General features: G+C 49.2%; 1 protein-coding gene across 1 annotated transcript in view; it reads left to right on the plus strand.

Moving 5' to 3' along the window:
- The window catches only part of ntm (neurotrimin), a 511,763-nt gene that overhangs the window by 458,642 nt on the left and 30,621 nt on the right, over positions 1-22,500 (plus strand). Inside the window, exon 4 of the mRNA XM_030100686.1 lies at positions 13,996-14,121. Coding sequence (XP_029956546.1) covers positions 13,996-14,121 — 126 coding nt within the window. The remainder of the gene's footprint in view (positions 1-13,995; positions 14,122-22,500) is intronic.

Genomic DNA, 22,500 nt, shown 5'->3' on the forward strand with positions numbered 1-22,500 from the left:
TTTTCATAATAGTAAATCCTAACAATGAAAAAAAAGAAAGAAGAAACACCAGAATAAAAGAGACGATCTTATTGAAGGAAGTTTAAAGTCTTATATTTAGCATGTTTTTTTTTGTTTGTTTGTTTAAAAAGACTATCAATATCCGTTTGAGTAAATATCTAAACAAAGTGATTAAATATTACTGCCGGAGTAATAACCATGAGTGAGGATAAACAAAAGACAAAAAAAACAAAAACAAACAAAAAACAAATCCGCCAGCAGATTCCAAAATGAGCCAAAATGTTGAAAAGCCAACTTTGTGGTAGAAACTTCTTCTCGCCGCTGCTTTTCTTCTTCCTCCTCTCATAAATGAGGAATGAGTTCTCAACTTTCAACTCCGAACGCAGCCGGCTGGCAGGCTGAGCTCTCTGTTGCCACGGCAACAGGCAAAGCCGGCAGCGGCGAGTTCATCGAAGCGGAGGAGAAGCACTCCAGCAGGGAAAGGTCAGTGGCAGCAGCAGAAGAAGAAGAAGTGATGCTACTGTAGCCGTCGCTCCCCCTCCTCCACACACACCACACACACCACACACACACCACCTCCTCCACACACACCACACACACACCACCTCCTCCACACACACCCAGTCACAGTGAGAGACGCCGTCTCCAGGCCTGCGCCGCTGCAGCAGGTGGAGCTGAAAGAAAAGCTCCGCATGATGATGATGATGGTGATGATGATGATCGGCCATTACCAGCTTCTCTTCGCCTTCAGGCTCTGAAGTGTTCTGGATGAAAGGAACGGCGCTCAGTTTGGACGACAGAAACCGAAGACACACTTTACAAAGAAACACACTGAGGTTGAGAAAAAAAACAAACAAAGCAAAACCAGCCGCCGCCATGGAGCAGGAAGAACTGAGCTGGCTGAGACGTCTGGCAGACTGACAGCCAATCAGAGCCGCTCTGCTCCGGAGGACCAGCGCTGCCGCCTCACACCCGTCAGCAGGTTGGAGAACCGATGGAGTCGCCGCTGCTCCTCCTCCTCAGAGCGGCGCCTGGCGGTGGACGGACCACAGATCCACCGCTGGAGCACAGCGCTGGAAGAGAGAGGAGGGAAACCAGGTTTTACAGTGACGGACGTCATCCATCATCCATCCCTCCATTCGTCCATCATCCATCCATCAACCATCCATCCATCCCCCCATTCATCTGTCCTTCCATCGACCATCCACCCATCCGTCTGTCCTTCCATCCATCATCTGTTCATCCATCATCCATCCATCATTCGGTCTGTCCGTCCATCCATTCGTCCGTCCGTCATCCATCCATCCGTGTTCATTTAATCATGGAAAAACCTGGAAAAGTTTTTGTTTTTAAGGTTGTTGTTGACCGTTTTGTGAAAGTCCTGGAAATGCAGACGCTGTAATTGATCGCTGGGCAGACATAATAATGATCATTATTATTTTCAGATGTAATCAATACCGGTGGTGATATTTGAGTGTATGAGAAGCGTGACTTTCACCTCAGACGTAATAACAGATCCGCTCCCGTCTGATCGTAGCGTCAGTGCAGGTGTGGCGGTCAGCAAAGGATTGAAATGTTCATTTCAAGATAAAATATGAACAGTTAAATTCTCTTTGTTCTTACAGTCATGAGTCGGAGATTAGCTGCCGAATGCTGGAAGTCCAGCTTCAAAACCCAGCAGCTTTTAAAATGTTGGCAGAAGACAAAGAATTAGCTTTTTACCTAATGGAGCAGTTTGCTCCGAGCCGTCCCGGAGAAGAGGGCGTGGCTTCAAGACCTGGAAAAGCAAAGTGGCGAGAAGCTTGAAGAAACGAAGCTCTGAGCTGCTGTGTCGGGAGAAGAACTCCTGCTTTACAGAGGCTTCATCAGCATTTAATTCCACATTAACAGTACATTCAGTGAGCATTTTCTCAGTGAGAAGCTTCTCTTTGTTTTGCTGGTGGAATTTCACAAGCCTGTGTGCTTTGTGTGTTTTTACGGTTCCAGCTCAGCTGTTTGCTCAAATTAGTGACATTTATCGTGATAAGGAGACGATGGCTGTGAAAGCAGCAGCCCAGCGAACAGGGCGAGAGTCACTGATGGTTAGAATTCACCATCAGTGGCCACAGATGAAGCTTTTTAACCCTCACTGGAGATCTGTGGTGAGAATGATAAAAGTAAAAACACCCTTTACACACGGCTTGACCCAGGACTGGTTTAACTCTGTCGGGTCTGCTGGTCTGATGACTCTTCAGAATGTGGGATGATGGTGTGAAAGACTCAAGCGTCGACACACTCCTGCATGAAGACATGGACGGAATCTGATTCCAAACATCTCAGAGTTCAGTGTGTTTCAATACCCGCTGAAGGGTTTCCTGAAAAACGGCGAGAAAGGCCAACATGGGTAGAAACAGCAGGGCGTGTGGACCCGGTCAGAAACAAGAGGGACGGACAGAGGGACGGATAGAGGACGGACGGAGGGACGGATAGAGGGACGGACGGAGGAACGTTGTGTTCAGTCTTCGTCCATCAATCCATCACCAGTGAAATAAAGTTGACAGAAATGTGGAACAGGTAGAACCACACCGATGAACCGCGAGGGGAGCTGGTTGGTAGCGAGCATGTTGCCTTCGGGGTGTGGAGGTGTTTCACGTGCGTGTGCACGTGCGTGGTGGCCCAGGACACTCGGTGCAGCGGCGCTCTGAATGGCTTCCATTGCCGCTCATTGCTTCCTCCAGATCTCGTGGTCGTTTCCGTTCTCTGGCTGCAGATGGTCTTCCGGATCGCTCCGGCTTCCTCGCTGCGCCGCAGCAGGTTTACCGTCTTTCAGAGCGAACATCCTCACGTTCTCGCCCTAATCTGGAGAACCGCAGCAGGAAGAACCGGAGCTCAGATCGCATCCAACGTGAAGAAAACCTGAACAAACTGGAGCAACCTCCTCTGATGGTTTTTCATGCTGAACAATGTTTTTGTAGGTAGCGGCAGAGAAACGTTTCCTGCTGTATGTGAGAGATCGAAGGAGGGAGATGGACCTTCAGTACAGGCCAGGGGTCAGAGGTCAGGTTCAGCCACACAGCACTTACTAAATGCTTTCTCCCTGCCAGCAGCAGGCCTGCAGCGTTCGTCAGTCATCACATCGACCCTGATCAGTTAGACCGGCTCTCAGACTCCGTGTTCCCAGGAAGCTGAAGGCGTCTGTGGCTCTGAACCCGCAGCTCTGGAATTCTTTACGTTTCTGCATGTGGGGGATTATTTGCTAATTATCTTCATGTTAGATTAGGGCTGCTCAGTTAATCCGGTTTTAATCCTGATGATGGTCTTGGCTCCAGACGATCTCAGAATTCATAGAATGGAGGAAAAGCGATGATTTGGTGTTTCCTTCTGAGACACTCAACCTCTAAGCCCTCTGGCCTCTAACCTCTGGCCCCCGCTACGCCCCGCCCCCAGACTGTAATGCTCTGCTGCTTCACCAGCAACTTCCACAAGATGGCAGCAGGTAGATAGACTTGGGGGACACATCCGTCCAGTCAGTGGGGTCTATGCACCATATGTCTATGCTCATCATGGCCGTGCTGCTGTGCAGGTTCTATCCAAGCGCCAACCGCCGCTCGTAAAACATGAAGATAATGCGGAAGTGCACAAAAGCTGTAATTCCAGGGAAATTCCAGCAGGGGGCGATGATGTTAATGTCAAAAAGAGACCGAGTTTAATTGGTGCCTATTCAAAAATGCTGATTTTCAGAGTGCAAATAAACATATAAAGCGCCCGGTTTCAGAACAGGCTCTGGTCTCTGTCTGTGGTTTCTGTTCTGATTTTCACATCAATCATCTGTTGATTTTATTTGACGAGCTAAAGTTTAGCATCGATCGCCCAATCAGAGCGCCCCCTCTGTCCACGTGACGCGGTCATGTGACGGGCTGGACCAATCACATTTACGCCTGGTTTAAATGTTCAACTGGCTGGAGTCTTCAGAACGGGACGTGGGAACGCTGTGGGGGACGCCACGAAAGGTCTGTCCATTGTATTTACAATCTATGGTTCTATCTGCTGTTTCAACAAAGTCCGGCTGTTTGGACGTTGTTGGAACGTGGCAGACAGAATCTCTGATATTTCCTAATATAAACTCCTCCGTGGCGTCGGAGGTGATGGAACAGCTGATTATGGATGATCGGTGACTTTATCATTCTGGGAAAATCGGGATGCGGCTCCTTGAATCGCTCTTTCTTCTTTCTTGGATGTCGTGGCTGTGCACTCAGACTGAGAAACGTGATTTTGGACTGATTTATTAATTTATTTTGCAGTGCTTTATTGAAGCTGAAGCTTCTGTCTCTTATTATATTATATTTATGTCTTGTTTTCTAAAGACTGAGTGCAGCACAACAGTTGATTTTTTTTTTTTTTTTTTTTTTTTTTTTTTACTCCTACAAGATATTTTTCTATAAGTAGCAGGAGTGTTTTTTTAAACACGTTTAACAAATGTTTTTCCAAATTCAAAGACATAGTTGTGTAAATAATCGGGATTACAGTATTGACCAAAATAACCGTGATTATGATTTTTCCCGAAATCGAACAGCTCTACGTCACGCTGTGAGACAACAGGCAGCAGCAGGACGACTGAGCTGCAGACAGAAGTGTCACTTCATTAAAACCCAACGGGCAGCAGGGTTTGGCTGACGTCACTGGATCCTGCTGCTCATGGGACCGCTTGTTCCCTGATGGCAGCGAGAACACCACTGGCTGAATGTGAAGATGGGCGGAGCCAGCGTGGCGTCCTCCGCAGCGTTCTCATTGGCTGTATATAGAGATGGGCGGAAGCTTCCAGCAGGCGTCTCCACACTGAACTCTGTAAACCAGATGTGATGTGATTGGTCCAGCCTGTCACATGACTGCATCACCTGGACAGAGGAGGAGCTGTGATTGGCTGCTTTATGCTGTTCTTAAAATCACATCAACAGATGATTTTTTGTGAAAATCAGAGTCTGGTCCAGAAGGAACCAGAGACAGAGACCAGAACCGGTTGTGGAACCGGCCCCTTTATGGTTATTAACACTCTGAAATTCACCATTTCTGAACGGCTTCCAGTGCGACCCAGGCTCTTTGTGAAACCAGCATCATCGCCCCCTGCTGGAATTTCCCTGGAATTACAGCTTTTCTGCACTTCAACACTATCTTCATGTCTTGGAGTGGAGGTTGGTTCTTGGGAAACTCAAACTGATTGAATCACGGTTTGATGAGGCCTCTGAATGATCCGGACCTCAACCCAACGAGCGTCTGGAGAGTTCTGGACGGTCAGATCCAGCCTCTGGAGTGAGGAGCACAGGAGTGATGCTGTGCAGGTCAGAGCTCTGAAGGACCTGGTTCAGCTGAACCGGGTCCTTCAGGTCCATCCGGCAGGCGTCTGGATGTGAGTCTGGAACCGGAACCACTGGGCTGAATACCGCGACAGGAACAGGAACTGGAGTGTTTCAGACGCAGCTCAAATGTTTGGAGGTGACCAGAGTCCAGACAAGTTCAGATGAGGTCTGTCAACTGCTTCAACCTTTATTTTGAAAGTCCCATTAACCCTCAGCATGTTGAAAGACCACCATCAGATCAATAACCAGTGAGGAGGACCATCGGGGCGATCGGCTCTCCTGAAGTCCAGAACAAACCGAGTGTTCCGTCGTTTAATTTAAAGGCTTTTTTCATGCTGGCTCCTTCACTCACTCTAATTTTCACAGCATTAAATCGTCTTGACTGGAATAATTTTAGCTTAGAAACACAGAGAGCAGAAGATTGAGAGAAAAGCAGGAACGCAGATGGAAAATATTAGAAGATTATGAGCATTTGTAAAGTGATGGCTGAAAGTAAAGCTGAATCTCCGAAGCGGCCGCCGGGCTGAAACGGCCTCTAATCACTGCGTTCCCGACGCGAACATTTAGAAAGCGTCCCTCTCCAGATCCACGGCGCTCCGGCATTGTTCGCCTCGCCACGCCGGGGTGAAAATTGCTGAAATGATGGAGCGATTGCATTATTACGCATCACATTTGACGAGCGCGGCGGCCGGACGGAGGATAGAACGTGTTATTACAGCGGCTGCTGCTTGACTGGAGGCTGGTCGAGGCAGAGCCGCCACACACACACACACACACACACACACACACACACACACCAGGGACAGTACAGCCACACACACACACAGATCGCCACTCGTCTCCCGGAGCTAAACCCAAGCGCTTCCTGATATTAATCCGATTCAAACAAAAGGTCTCGTTTGTTTCACGACGTCCTGCAGCAGCAGTGTGTGTGTGTGAGCTGTGTGTTTTCTGACACACTGACGTTTCTGTCTGCATCTGCTGACATCCTGACACGGAGGTTCAACCTGCGGCTCTTCAGTCGCTCTGCAGCGACACGAAACATGAATAAGCATCGCATTTATTTTTAATACAGTTACCACACCACTGTACTGTTCAAAAGGGATTCAAGAAAAGGTCGACGCAAAATTCGGAAAAATAACTAAAACCACAATAAATGGCAGAAAATTGATGGAACAACTTAAAAAAAAAACCCTGAAATATCTATAATTTCTTTAAGGAGAAAATTAGTTACAGCAGGAAAAAAGCATAAACTGTTTGAAAAGACTTAAAATGGTTAAAACAGCTAAAAGAGAAATGCTCAAAAGAGGTGCAAAAAATGTTAAAATAAGATAGAAAACTAGGTTACATGTAGTAAAATGTTCTCGATCCTGAACTGTAGTGAAGACTTCATGAATGCATCATAAGATAAAGGTTTTTGTTTGTGCATTAAAGCGATATCTGAAGCTTCCGGAGCTGCATTCGTCTCATTTTACAGATTAAATGTTTTTTATGGCTGCAGAACGACCGGGCGCAGTGGAAAGTCACTAAAACGGCTCTTTCGGCCTGAAAGGCTGCAGACCGCTGTCCGGACGTCACTGAACACGTCCTGAGCGTCACTCTGGAAATGGACGCGTTAAAACAAACGCCCCCTGTAGGCGGGACGGGTCACTGCAACAGAACTGGACTTCAATTTTATGGTATTTTCCTTCCAGTAGAGAGAAATGATCGTCCTGAAGTCCAGATTATTACGATGTGGACGACGTGGATTCAGGTGGTTTGTTCCAGAGGTCACATCCAGGAGATGCTGAACCTCCTCCTCTTCGTCCCCGGTCAAGATCTGAAGGTAGAAACAGTAATCCTGAAGTGGAAAGGCCTCCTGCAGACCCACAGCCCCCCCACTGCAGTTTTCAATACGTCTTTATGTGAATTCTGGTTTCAAACATCACTCTACCCTCCAGCCTCCACCCTCCACCCTCCAGCCTCCACCCTCCACCCTCCACCCACCAGCCTCCACCCTCCAGCCTCCACCCTCCACCCTCTAGCCTTCACAGCCCATCATAATCAGCCACGCCGGCGCAGAGATGTGAAGGAGAAGGAGCTGACAGCCTGTATGGAATAAATCAGGAGCCGGTTGCTGTTTGCTGCTTCCCGGCGTGGCCTCGCTCTCCAGCGCCGCTGACACACTTTCTGCTGCCTCTCTCGTCCCAGAAGGGTAAACGGGGATTAAGATGACATCCGATAAATTATTCATCCAGATTTTTGTCTTACAAACAAGTGTGATGTGCCTAAAAGAAGTTCGAGCGGCGGCGACGCCCTCCTCTCGGCGCTCCGCGGCGTCGAAACAGAGACGCGTCCTTGTTGCTTTGAAATGGAAACGACAGTCGCGTGGACGGATCTGTCAGAGAAGAAGAAGAAGAAAAACTCTATTTATACAGCTGAACCTGAAGCGTGTGAGAAATCCTCTCCGACACACTCGCTGCCATCGGCTCCACCTTCAGAGTCAAGACGACGGCAGAACGTTCGGCGGCTGGTCTGCATGTTCTCCCTGTGGAGAGTCAAGCTTCTGTCAGTTTCTGCAAAACACACTGGAGTCTGAAATGCAGTGAAATCATCTCATCTGTGTCGCTGATGTTCGGTTTGGAACCGACGGCTCCTGGTTTCTGCTTCATTTCAATGTGATGGCGCCGTGGCTGTAAATAGAAACGTTGTCGGCGTTGATGTGGAAGTTGATCCAGCAGCAGGAAGAGTCCAGACTCTGCTGAAAGCTCGTCAGCGTCGTCCCGTCGTTTCCCCGCCATCTTTGTTTCTCGGTGGTTTTCAGTAAATTGCTGTCTGTCTGCTTCCTGCTCTCGCCGGCTGCGGCCTCGTGCCACCGGAGTCCATTTGCTTGGTGAACAGAGGCGAGCGCCTGCCGTCTCCTCCCTGACCTCTGACCTCTGGCGTCCACTAAAACATCCTGAAAGCAGCTCTTTGTGGCTAAATTCCATCTGTCTCATAAAAGATGTGACCGTTCTCCAGACGGGTTCCTCCGGACTCGCCTGCTCTCAGCTGGGTTTGTCTGCCTGAGCATCAATATCAGCTCTATTTGTTTTCACGTCGGGTTTCTTAGAGCTGCTGAACGAAGCTCTCGCTCTGCTCTGAGCGGAACAAACTGAGAATAGCGACGCTTTGGGATTCCGGTCTGAGCCGCTCGTCCTCGCACGGCAGCTGCGACGTCGATTTTATTGAGACAACAAGCGGCGGGACGCAGAGTCCTCGCCGCGCTGTGGCGTCCGGGAGGCGGAGCTCAGGCGTTTTCACCACAGGTCACAACACACACTGTCACAGTCATAACTCATCAAACACTCCACAGTCGCCAGGGCTGGTGGCCAAAGCTGTGGTACTTCTGATCATTGTATTTCAGAACCACTCTCCTACGTGGCTTAAATAGACCATGAACACTGGAGTCCGTGTTCCAGATGCTCTGGAGGCTGCACAGCTGGAGTTCAGAACCCCAGCAACAGAACAGTGAAGACATGAGAGCAGAGGAGGAGCGGCGGCCTGGCAGTAAATCATCTTTAAAAGTATAATATTAATGCATTATGAGCATGAAATATTATCCAGCTTTCCAGGTTCACATCATGCATTTTTTATTATGAAATATCAAGTTAAAGAAGTCCCTGTAGCCAGACTTCCTGTTTCAATATCAAGTTACAAAGAACTGTTGTTTTTTTCTTTTTCATTTCAGTTTAATGTAAACTTTGTGTAAAATCTTTAAAATTCTCAAACTGTTGAACAGACTTCTTCTAAAGCTCCAGTCTGAGTCCTTTTCCTGCTCAGCAGTTTTCATTAAACCGGAGCTGCAGGATCGCCTGACCTCTGACCTGAAGCATGGCGTGCGGCGGCAGCCTCACTTCACTGGATCCTGACCGCTCCGGTCCGTGTTGGACCTGAAGCCCAGACTCAGCCTCCAGGGAGGTCCTGTTCACATGTTGCTTCCTTCCAGTTCTCACCTCCTTGGCTGTGGTTGGGTGAAGCTGTTGTCTCCGTCCTCCGCTCCACCGTGCAGGTGGAGCTTCTTCTTCATGAGAACAGTCTTTGGTCCTGTTATTGGAGCATTCTGCTGGTTTTTTCCTCGTCTTACTGACGTGTAGAGCTGAGAATGGCATAACGAGCAGGAGGATCCAGCCTGCAGCCTCCGCCCGGGAGTTTCTTTGTCCAGCAGTTCATTCAGAGGACAGCTTGATTCAACAGGCCACCTGGAGAAAAACACAATGCGCTGCTGGAGAAATCAATACGTGTTGTGCGTCTCTCTTTTGTGCGTCACACACTGTAAACACAGCGAAGCTTGACGAGCTTCAAGAAGTCATTTCTGACTGAAATGGTCCTGGAGTGTTCGGGTCCTGTCAGGCTCCCAGGAGTCAGCTTGGATCGGAGCTGTGGTTTTGTTGCTGGTGGTTTGTAGCGGTGCTGTTCTGGTCCAGGTTGGCCTCGGTTCGGTCTGGAACCGGTTCGGTTTGTGGCCCATAAGTGGCCCGATAGAGCATTCTGGATGGACACTGGTTTGCTCTGGCGATGGAGTGTGTGTACAGTATATGTAAGGGCTTCGCATGACGTCCCACTGTCTCCTGTCGTCGAACTCTCTTTGGTCCCAGAAGCAAATCATGTTTTCTGCTTTTCATTCAGACCAAAACTCAGGATTTTCAGACCTTTGACAATCCGCCAGCACTGGTTTATTTTTTCAGAATCAAGGTCAGTTGAAGTGAGCTGAACGGACTTCCAGTAACGACGCAGCAGCTTGAAAACATGGAGGCTTGAAATGAAACCTGGTTTCATCTGAACTGAGCTCAGAACCAGAGGTTTCATCAGAAGAGTCTAAAAGCAGTCGGCGTCATCTCACCGATCTGTTTCTGTCTTTTATATTAAAGTCTTTCTTGTCCTAATGAGGAGTCCTGTGATTCTGACTCCAGCAGAGAACTTTGGAAGCACCGGTTCCAGTCCCTGAGGTTCTCCTGAAAGGCTGAAAACAGAACTCTTTTAGTTAATGGTTCGACTCTCGACTCTTCTGGTCTGAAGCAACGTTTTTTTGCTGAGACAGCAGGAAGTTGCTCTCAGCTCTTTTCACTCAACTTTTCATTGGTTGAGGCTCAGTTGGTGGAGTTGACTTCTGTGGACGGTCAGGGTTGGCAGTACGACTCCCATCTGTCTGAGTTCAGTGTCTCTCATGGGCACATCAACATGTGAGCAGAGTTGCTAACAATGGTGTGTGTGACCACCTTACATGGCTGTGTGTGTGTGTGTGTGTGGGTGTGTGTGTGTGTGTGTGTGTGTTCTCGTATTTCTATCCTTGTTGGGGCCAAATGTCCCCACAAGGATAGCAAAACGTGGAACGACGTGCCTTGTGGGGACCTTTTTCCGGTCCTAAGTAGGAGAAACAGTGTTTTCTTGACCATGTTGTTGTTACTGAAAAAAGTAAAAGTGCAAAAACATTTCTTTAGGGTTAGGCTTTGTTGTGGTGTGGGTTAGGGTTAGGGTAAGGGTCAGGGTTAGGGGCTAGACATGAATGGGAGTCAATGGACGGTCCCCACAAGGATAGAAATACAAGACTGTGTGTGTGTGTGTGTGTGTGTGTGTGTGTGTGTGTGTGTGTGTGTGTGTGTGTGTGTGTGTGTGTGTGTGTGTGTGTGGACGGTCATGTCCATTCACAGCTAGCTTGACTTGCTCGCTGTTGTGAGCGTTGAGCGGAGCAGCGAACCAGCTGCTGGCCTCACACTATAGTTTCTTCTTCTATACTTCTATAGTTTCCTCCCACAATCCTGAAACACGTGTTGGAGGCTGGTTGGTGGGTGTGTTTGTGTGTTCACGGTCAGCTCCGGCCTCCACACGGTGTTTGACTCTGTGTAGAAAATAATCTGGGTGGAGAGACTCCTACAGCGGTGGATTCAAACCGAAGCGACCCATGACGGTTGATTTGTGAAAAGGCTTTAATAGCAGACAGATAACAGTAATAACAGCCTCGGTGTTTCTGCAGGACTGAACCGTTTGAGAAGGAAGTCTGATTTAATACTGAAAGTCAACAGTTTGTTTCTAATATTCCTCAAATGAAACCATGGACTGCTCTGAATCATCACTTCCTGTTGTCTCCCCTGTGTGGATATTATGAAGCTCAGCGTTTCCTCGGGCTGAAGGTTTGTCTGGTCAGAGCTCCAGAGCGGTGAGAGCAGAGCCCTGCAGAGTTCCTGGAGGTGAAAGGTGAACTAGCGGAGCTGTGATTGGCTCTTCCGCTCCGGTTGTGGCCGGAGGGTGAACTCCAGCCTGCGTGTGGCGCCGCTGCGCCCTCTGCCCACCGCCGCCCGGAAAGGCCGCCAGCGCCCCGAGCCTTCTGGGAGGAAGTCAAGAGTGACGAGTGATCCTGAGGAGAGGAGAGCCTCACGTCTCCACGGGGAGTTCAGGAAGCAGAACGAATTCAACACGACACTGATTCCATTTTCCATATCAACACAATTTCTCTTTATTGACTTTAGTGCTGCTAAAGAGACGTTAAAGCTGCTGTAGGCAGGATTTTGCTAGTCACTGCTAATTTTTCTGTTTTGTTTGGATTAAATGTTAGAGTATCCATTGATAATCCTTTAGGAGTGCAGCATAACTGCACTACTGCGAGGGCGCAGTGTTTCCATCTGTCTCTGTTCTGAGCTGAAAAGGAATCTCGACAGCTCCAGGTATCTTTGACCAATCAGAAGAGCCCCTGAGGCTCTAACCGTGATTGGTCGAGGGGCGTTTGTCGCACGTTCTTGTGGGAGGGGCTTAACTTGCGTAAGGGCGTGATGTCAAAGAAAACAGGACCGGATTGGCTGTGCTGGGTTTCAAATCGCCATCTTAGGTGACCCTAAACAAGATGGCGGAGATGCGGAATCCTGCTGAAACGCTCCCAGCAGACCATGATGAGGTTCTAACTGCTGGCAGAGAAACCTGAACAGAGGGGGAGGAGCGACTCTAACCCCGGAGCAGAGAACCTGTAGCAGGAACTGTAGCAACGGTTTCCTCACCACAGTGATAAAAATGAAACTGTTGAGGGAGAATTCATCCATCCATCGCCTCCAACTGCATCTCCGTCAAAAAGAGCTGGGGGGATGGAATGATTCTGTTAGCTGAAGCTCTGCTGCAGCTCAAACCCCCCCACTGTTCAAACCATCTCTCAGCTCCAGCGTTCCTTCCCTGTCGGCCTGTTCTGGACGCTCTGCTCCATTGGAGCCGTTCTGTGTTTTCTCATTTTGTTCCTTCATTCTGATTAAACTTTGTTTCCTTTTGGTGGAACATTCGAGTTTCCTGGTTTGTTTCAGGTTTCATGGTTTTCAGAAGGCAGTAGGCGCCCCCTGCTGTCAGACTGACCGGGTTAAAATGACCAGAGAGGGAAACAGTTAAAACATTTCATCATCAACACGAGTAAATATGCAGCTGTAATCAATTAACAACGCACATAATTGGTTTCCTGATTAATAAGTAATTATGTGACTCAGTCAATAAATAAATGAGTAATGAATTAACTTCATGAAAAAGTAACAGATTGAGGAAGTAATCCTGTAAAGATTCAATCAATAAGAAGTGACATTAATAATTAAATAACTGAAAAAGCAAATGAATGAGTGAATCTATAATTTTTAGGTGAGATAAGTGACTGAATGACTAGTTGAGTCTGTAAAATAACTAAATACATTAGTGAGTCGTACAGAATAAATACCTGAATGATTACCGGTAATTGATTAAGCATTTAGCAGTTTTGGTGATTAAACAAAATTGAGAAGGAGATTAAGAACTAATCAATCAGTGTATTTTCCCAGAAAAATCTGATTGTCACTGGAATAAAGGATGAGCAGAAAGAGTGGACCGGCCCTTTAAATCAGTGGACCGTCCCTTTACAGGGATACTTCAACATTTTGGCAAATTGGCCCATTTAGCGCAATTCCTTAGTCATTTCGAACAGCATACTTACTTTTTTTTTTGTGAGGCGAGCTGTTGTTGATTTAGAGGTGAGTCGCAGAAGGTTTTCGGGACGGACACAATGGAAGTGGATGGTATTTTTGGTTCCCCTCGTCAAACTCATCAAATACACAATCCAACAACCCCAACACTTTGGTGGACTCGTTATAATCCGCACATTCACTACGCTGTGAAACACCAACAAATAATATTGTAGCGTTACGACACTGAAGCAAATACTGGGGACTACTTTTTCTTTTGAAATCACTACGCCCAGACGCCATGTTTAGTAAGTAGTTCCGTCTTAGCAATCTTCGCATAAACAACTCAATCTGGTAATTTTGCATTAATATTCCAACAGCGTAGTGAATGTGCGGATTATAACGAGTCCACCAAAGTGTTTTGGGATTGTTGGATTTTGTATTTGATGAGTTTGACGAGGGGAACCAAAAATACCATCCACTTCCATTGTGTCCGTTCTGAAAACCTTCCCTGACTCACCTCTGGATGAACAACAGCTCGCCCTCACAGAAACAGTAAGTATGCTGTTCCAAATGACTAAGGAATTGCGCTAAATGGGCCAATTTGCCAAAATGTTGAAGTATCCGTTTAATTCAGTGGACCGTCCCTTTAATTCAGTGGACCGACCCTTTAAATCCGGGAACCGTCCCTTTAAGTCACTGTCCCCCTGATAATGTGTTTTTTTTGTCTTTTTTCTCCGCAGTTCCGCCGAAGATCATCAACCTGTCGAAGGACCTGGTGGTGAACGAAGGCTCCAACGTGACCCTGATGTGTTCGGCCAGCGGCAAGCCGGAGCCCAGCATCAGCTGGAGGCTGATCTCGGCCTCAGGTAGGAGGCTCCGCCCCCTCCCCCCGCCCTCTCTGGGCTCTGCTCGGTGACTTTGTCTGACCGCTGGCTGGCTCCTCGCTTCGCCTCTCGCCCGTCACATCATTACCTGTTTCCCGGTCGTCATTACTCTCTGATCGCTCTCAGGAAAACAAACCGGCCTCGCTCTAATTGGACTAATTAATTAGGATAATTGGATGAGTGTAAATGTTGTGGAGGCAGCTTGAATGACAGGATTAATGTGACGGCCTTTCTCCCGGAGTGGAGCCCCGGCTCCGGAGCTGTCGGCGGTTCTGTTTCCGTCTCGCCGTGCTGATTTGAAAGCTTTGCTGTTTTTTCTCTGCTGCTGATTCTCAGATCTGAGGTTCGAGATTTTGACTCGGCGTCGGATGTGTTGCGGCTGTTTCTGAAACATGACGTGTTTACTGGGAATCTAACCGCGGCGTCGTGTCCTGATGAAGCTGCAGTTCTTCCCCGGTGGGGTTCAGATGTCCTGACGACGCCGGCCGTCGCTCAGAAACACCCCTGGGTCATGTCTGGATCGTTCCACTTGGCCTTGGCCTGACTCTGTGGAGCTGCAGCTGTTTGTGGTTCACAGTTCTTATTCTAAAGCCTGGTCCCACCCGAGTTCAGAGAGCGGCGAGCTGCTGCAGACATGGCGTTCAGTGACGACAGTCCTGCTACAACAACAGAAAGGAAAAGGGAGGGTTTTTTTTTTTTTTCCAGTATATGTTGCTGAAATTTGCACCTGAATTAATATTGAAAGAAAGAACATTATTTTACGTCTTTATTCACCTTTGCTCCAGTAAAGCTCGTCAGTGTTCTGCCTCCTCCTGGCCTGGGAGCGTCTCATTACCTGTCTTAATGTTAGCAGGATGCTTTGAATCATCCTGCTGCAGTTCTTCATCAGCAGCAGTGATAAAAGATGCTTTCTATGGGGTAAAATGGGGTAAAATGGGATGATATGGGATGATATGGGATTTCCGCTCTTCTTTGTTGTAGGTAAATATTTCTTCTCGTGGTTCGAGCACAAAGCAACTGAAGCATTTTGACTTTTCCAGGCTTCAAAAATGGAGAGAAAATTCATCCAGTGGTGAAGCAGAGATGTTTAAAGATATGGAACGGATGAAATGTGGTCTTTATGGATGATGGGAAGAGTCTAAACAAGCAACCTTAAAACTGCTTAGAAACACATAAAGAAGAGGTCAAATCAGCTGAAACTCTGACAGTTTGGAATCTCTGCTCACCGTCAGACACATGAAGCGAGTCGCTGCTGTTCAGGCTGTTTGCTGAGCGGCGGCTGGTTCACTGTGACCCTCTGTGACCCCTGGAGGGCGCCGCGCCGCCTCCCGGGGTCGCAGGTCGGTCTGTGGACGGATCGGGCTGCTGGGCTCGCTGACCGGAGTCGCTGTCGTCTGGATTCGGTTCCTTCTGGTCGACTGCACCGTATTTATAAGCCAGACCCGCTGAGTGCAGTTCCCACGCCGCCGCCTCGGGCCGAATCCACCGCCGCTGCTTGCACCAGGTGAGCCTCAGCATTTATGTCGGCGTCTCGCTCTGCCTGGTAGATTCAGCTTCGGTCAGCAGCTGCTTGGTTTGAGTGACGGCTTTCGTTTCCTTCAGCAGGCTCCGTGTTCAACCACGATGGTTAAAATGAGCCGTATAGGCCGTACGGCGGAACAGGACTGTTTAAATGTGCTTCATATTGATGTTTGAAAAATGATCATTTAAAATTAGAATTAATATTACTCATTGTTTTCCTGCATTTGTTTGTAAAATGTTTTTACCTGAGCTGTAAATGCCAAAAGTCTCCGCTCAAATCGCTCTAAATGTTTGATTCTCTCCAGAATAATCAGAGTAGAATCAGAGCTGCTGTTCAGAGGAGGAACGTCGGGCTCTGTCAGCAAACATTGTTCCGTTAAAGCTTTTAATCTCCTGACATCCCTGTCATTAGAGGAATGATTCAAAAGAAGCTTCACAGCCAAAGAAGGAAAACAAAGCAGGAAGGAACCGTGATGTTTGGTGTTGAGAGGAGCTCTGAGTGTTTCACAGCTTCGTTTGTGAAGTGAAGACGTTCCAGATTCCGCCACAGATTCGGGAAAGCACCGACTTTTCCAGGTTATGAGTCACTTTTTATTTGTTAGTTAGTTTATTGGCTGGTCATGTGACTTATTCAGATTGATCTATACCACCGCGGACCAGCAGGTGTCACTGTCCCGGTTTGGTCTCTCTGTGGCGTTTCGGTCCGGAGCTCTTCTGTCCCGTCAGCGGCGGCGGCGGCGCTCGGCGTTCTCAGACCCGGGTTCTCTGCGTTCTCCGGGCGACGGAGTAGCGGCGGCTCCGTCCGGACAGCCGCTGTTTGCTTTTTCAGTACCGTGAACGTTCTCTGAAGACTGGTGTTCCTCTGAGGAACCGACTGAACATCACAGTTTCTAGGAAAACGAGTGGACTGCAGGTTGTCTTCATGTGTCAGAAGTCGGGCTGAAAGGTCACGTGACCCTGAGGTCGTGGACATGTGACGGACATGTGAGACGTTGAACCTGGACGTCCGATCTCAGTCCTGTAGAGACGAGCGGAGCATGAGACAGGCTCCTCCCTGTTTCTCCTTCGCTCTGCAGCGTTTTAAAGTTCAGTCACTTTATTCCGCCCTGACGGCGTGTTGGTGAGGATTTCAGGCTGGATGAGGGAGTGAGGTGGTCTGGAGACTGCAGATCCTCTGGAGCCACATGTGGCTCTTTAGTCCCTCTGTAGCAGCTCCATGGTGCGTGAACAAACATTTAACTTATTTTTAAATTTATCATATGATTTGTCGCTCTTGGTTCAAAAGGGATTCAAAAAAAGTTCAAGTAAAATTGAGAAAAATAGCAAAAACCACAAAGAAATTGGGAAAAAAATGATAGAACAGCTTAAAAAACCTGAAATGTCTCCAATTTATAACATGAGAAAATGAAATATGGCAGAAAAAAGCAAACATCCATCCATCCATCCATCCATCTTCAGCCGCTTATCCGGGGCCGGGTCGCGGGGGCAGCAGTCTCAGCAGGGATGCCCTGCAAACAACAAAACAAAAAGAGGCTGAAATTTCAAAACTGTCAACAAAACAAGCTTGAAAAGAACCAAACTGTTAAAATCAGGAACAAAAACTGGTTCAGTGTAATAAAATGTTCTCTGTTCTGAACTGGAGTTAAACTTCATGAATGATCATCAGACCTGGTTTCTGTTTGAAGCTTCCTGAGCTGCTGTCGCCTCGTTTTAAAGGCTAAAGGTTCTTTACGGCTCCAGAACAGCTGGACTTGATGGAAAGTCACTGAAACGGTTCTTCTGGTCCTGAAGGCTGCAGAACCCTGATCTGGAGAAACAAACCAAGATCAGGAGAGCAGAGTCCAGCAGGTCTGCAGTCCAGGAAGAGGAAGGAAAAGCCCGACGATCAGCTCTGCGGCTTTTTAACAGCTGCTCATGACTGAGAGCTGCTCTGCATGGACGGATCTGGACAGAGTTTTAATTGGAATATTATTCCTGGAGAAATCAGACTCCGTGCAGTCAGGATCTGGCATGTGGGCATCCAGCCTCATTAAGAAGTGAAAATTGATTTTGAAGAATCAGGAAGAGGAGGAAGGGCTGCATCTGTGGAGTTCAGTCACTCTCTGACCTTGAGAAGTGGTTTGACGTTTCACCGTCCGCTCAGGGCGCCGAGCTGCTCAGATGGAGGAGGCGAAACATTCAGACGAGGCCATGGAAACGTGTTTTTTAAAGTTTTGAGTGTGTTCCAGTTTCCATCTTCATCGCCTCTTCAGCTGGAAATGTGATGTTCTCCTCATTAAAGGTCGTTTAAAAGACTCCACGTCACTCAGAGCGTCTGCAGAACAAGGAGAGACATGAGCAGTATTCTCCATATTAACCTTAACATGTTTAGACCTGACTTCACTGACGGACCGTCATGGAGGTTTTGATTTCTGAGCTTCTCAGTCTGGAACGTTCCTGTTCCTCTGAATTCCCGTCCTTTTAGCAGGCATTGAACTTTTATTAGACTCACTTTAAAATGTTATAAAACTGCTATAAATCTACAGAAACACTGATAAGGATGAGAAGCGCTCCCTTCAGACGTTCTCACCATCGCTCTGATTCTGTCAGATCAGCGTGAGAGGCTCGGGCCCGAGGAGGCGTCGTGTTGGAGAACCCCGCCTTCCTCTCCCTGCCATTGGTCGCCGTCCTCGTGGCGCCGCTTGTTAAAACACGTCGTCGGCCTCAGACCGCAGGCGGTGGAGCTTCCATCGACCCAGACGACGATCAGCGGTGCCGCCGGCGGAGATCTGACCGGATTATCGACACACGCGTCGCCGGCGCCGCTCAGCTTTCACGGACTTTGGTCCGGCGTCATGTCACTGTGAGGCAGAGCAGCGGGCCACTGCTCCACTGCGCCGTCTTGATCTGCAGTGGAAGCCGGCCTGCCGTACGCCTGCCATCCGCCTGCCGTCCGCCTGCCGTCCGCCTGCCGTCCGCCTGCCGTCCGCCTGCCGTCCGCCTACCGTCCGCCTGCCGTCCGCCGGCCGTCCGCCTGCCGTCCGCCGGCCGTCCGCCTGCCGTCCGCCGGCCGTCCGCCGGCCGTCCGCCTGCCGTCCGCCTGCCGTCCGCTTGCCGTCCGCCTGCCGTCCGCCGGCCGTCCGCCTGCCGTCCGCTTGCCGTCCGCCTGCCGTCCGCCTGCCGTCCGCCTGCCGTCCGCTTGCCGTCCGCCCGCCGTCCGCCGGCCGTCCGCCGGCCGTCCGCCGGCCGTCCGCCGGCCGTCCGCCCGCCGTCCGCCTGCCGTCCGCCTGCCGTCCGCCTGCCGTCCGCCTGCCGTCCGCCGGCCGTCCGCCGGCCGTCCGCCTGCCGTCCGCCTGCCGTCCGCCTGCCGTCCGCCGGCCGTCCGCCGGCCGTCCGCCTGCCGTCCGCCTGCCGTCCGCCTGCCGTCCGCCGGCCGTCCGCCGGCCGTCCGCCGGCCGTCCGCCTGCCGTCCGCCTGCCGTCCGCCTGCCGTCCGCCGGCCGTCCGCCGGCCGTCCGCCTGCCGTCCGCCTGCCGGGTTTCTTTCTAGACTCCACTGATTCTGCATCTCAGGTTGAAGCCAGCAGGCGTCTGCGAGGCGTCCAGGGACCTGGCGCTCGCCGCTGCCCCGCCCTCTTCCCACCTCTGGACGCTCCGTCCCCCCCGCCTCTGGACGCTCCGTCCCCCCGCCTCTGGACACTCCGTCCCCCCCGCCTCTGGACGCTCCATCCCAGACTCCCAGCCTGAAGAGAGGCTGGAGGCTCCTGGTCCTGGTCCTGTCAACACGGCCATATTTCATCCGTTCTCCATAAAAGTGTCCCGGAGACGTGAGACGGTGGACGGTGACCCACTTCCTCCTGCGGCGCCGCTGATATTAAAGCCCCGTCTCCTCCGAGCGCCGTTTAAACGGCGAGCTTCAGAGCCATGTCGGGAGCAGCTTTTCCTCGGCAGTGTGACCGACTTCACTGAGCGGTTCACAGAACACGGAGTTCACGGCGGCGGAGCCGGAACCACCGAGGCGCCGGAGCAGCGTCCGGTCGGGAGGCGACATGTCTGGAAGGAGAATTCTAGAGAAAATACTAAAACCGCCTCCTGTTCAGGTTTAATATGTTATATTCAGTGTAGCGGAGCCGCGGAGTCCTGATGTCTCCTCACAGCCTGGATGTCTCTCTGGACAGCGGCTGCTCCCAGACGCCCTGCTCTGATTACAGAATAACACCGGTTACGTCTCAGTGTCGTCACATGACTGCAGTCACTCACGATCAAACAGGAAGTGTCTTCTTCATGGAATGAGTGGACGAACTGGAAGTGATGGTTTTAGGCTGAAGTAAGAGGACAGACTGGCTCCATGTCTCTGAAAGATAAAACTCAGAGCAGACATCTTGGTTTAACTTTGGACTCAGACTGAATTTTGAGTTGTTTCAAAGATTTTTTTCTACATCTGCCTGTTGTCACCTGAAAAACAGTTTGAATAAAAGGTTTTCTGTCAAAATAAGATATAAATTTCATTTTCATCCATTTAGATTACTTCTGTCGTCACGTTTCTTGATGGACTTGATTTGTTTTCTATTTATTCTCCTGTTTTAATTTTCTCTCACTCTTATTTTGTTAACATCCTATTTTATTTCTATTTTTTTATGTAGTTTAGTGTTTCTTTGCCTTTGTGAAGCACTCCGAGTAGCCTCGTTTATGAGCACTGCTGTAGAAATAAACTCTGATATCAGGGACGTTTTGAAGCGAGTTGAAAAGGAGTCGATCGTCAGCGAAGAACTTTATTAGAGAAACTCACGTTTCATTACATGAAGGGATCAACGTTACCTTCATCTAAACATCTGCCGACTCCAGTCGGTTTGCTTTAAATAAGGAGCTGATCAGTGGAGTTAATTCCTTGTTTCACGCTCCAAGATATCCGAACAGTCATCGTATTGGATATGATCAGGTGAATTGATAAGATGCAGAATACTTCAGTTTGGAGTTTTGTTCTGCAGTGATTTGGATTTTTATGGATTTAATTTCTGGTATCAAACCAGACGGTGTGAAACGCCGACCCGGTGCAGCGCTGCAGAAGTTCTTCTCTCCTCCACTGTGTTGCTGTTATTTAAGGTTGTTCTGGATTCATGCAGCAGCTGCAGGAACATCTGTTCCGATCAAAGTGCTTCCCAGCAGGGGGTCAGAGGGCGTCGCTGTGTTTTATCTCCTCTGTGGTGGTTAAGCTGCTCAGCTAACCGTCGATTCCACTGCTTTACATCCAGCGTCACCGGGTAACCTCGCACACCTGGAGGGTTTTCAGTGTGAGAGGAAATCCGTGTGTCCTGTGTAGCCCCGCCCACGCACAGGGAGAACATGCAGGTCAAGTTTCCAGTTTATTCTGGTTTTGAAGCTGAATTAAAGCGTTCCTCCATTGTTCTGTTTTAATTTCATTGTAGTCATTCTGCTCATCCTTGTTCTGTTGTCCGGTCGTGACAACTCGCATATTCCAAGATGGCCGCCTGTCGTCAGCACCGGACTCCAACGGAGACGATTTATTTAACGGAGCCTCAGAGGAAATGAATGTAATGAAGGGTGGATGGATGGAAGCAGGAAATATGAACATCATTAAAGACTTAGCATACAAATTAAAAGAGAAAGAAAGAGAAGAAGCAGGAAGTGGAGTTTGTTTACTTCCTGTAAACGTGATGACATCACTTCCTCCTGTCCAATCAGAACCCTTCACAACCCCCAGATCTAAACAGGAATTAGATAAAGGTGAACAAATGTGTTTTCCATGTAAACCTCGATTTAGAATTACTTCATTCAGAATTATTAGAGTCAAAGCATCCTGTAACCCCGGCTACCGAGGGGTCAGAGGTCACCTCGCCAATTTCATTCAGGACTGCACCTTCACCTGCTGAGATTTGACCTTTCCTCCTTCAGAGCCTGGTTCAGGAGCTGAGTGGCACAAAGAGAACCAGTTCACCCACCAGCTGACCCCTGGTTGAGCACAGCTCTCTGAGGCCAGACGTCCGAATCCCAGTTTCAGCAGTTAGTGTGTCCTCTGAAGGAGGGACACCTGCTGGACGTTGGATTACAGCGTTACTCTCATATCACCGTCCTCATTTAGGCCCAGAGGCTGAGAGTCAGCCTGTCCAGTTCCCCTTTGGCCCTCTGGGTAATTTACTGTTCCCTGGAAGCGAAGCCAGGCGGCATGATGGGAGATTTCCTCAATGGCGACTGAGACAGAAGGTTTCACATCGCCGTGTCTTTCCTGTAAGAGCTTCTTCTGATTCACTCAGAGAACCTTTCATGCTCCAGTTTGACGGGATTACAGATAATCAGGCAGCAGTCTTCCCCAGTGTGCTCAACTGGTGGCCCGCGGCCCACATGGGACCCCAGTCCCTCAGGTCTGTGAGCCAAAACCGGATTCATCTTTATTTTTCATGGGAAATGATGAGACAGTGTGTTTTTACCAGAGATCCTCTGAGAATCCTCTGAATCTGTGCCGCTGTCCCCGAGGTTCACTCAGGGAAAATCAAACCTAAATGTGGAAATCTGCTGAACCCCGATGCCGATCTTATCGGTAAGAAACTGAACCGATTGCTCATTAGCAGGGTCCGGCAGCGTCGTGCTCTCGTGTTCCACTCGGACGTCGTTCAGTCGGATTTATTATCAGCGACTATAAGTACATTTCTCAGAGAGACGCTGGGGAAGCTGTGCTTTGTCTCCAGACTCTTCACGGGGCGGTGAGTCAGCCGTCAGTATACCAGGCTGTTGTTTTATTGGAGTGTTTGATTCACTGGGCGCTGAGTGGCAGCCGAGGCTCTGCTCATGTTTGATTCGCTTCTTTAGAGTCATTATGATTAAAAATACTGTATTTTATGGATGAT

The sequence above is a fragment of the Salarias fasciatus genome, chromosome 10, assembly GCF_902148845.1.
Source record: "Salarias fasciatus chromosome 10, fSalaFa1.1, whole genome shotgun sequence".
NCBI classification, from domain to species: Eukaryota; Metazoa; Chordata; class Actinopteri; order Blenniiformes; family Blenniidae; genus Salarias; species Salarias fasciatus.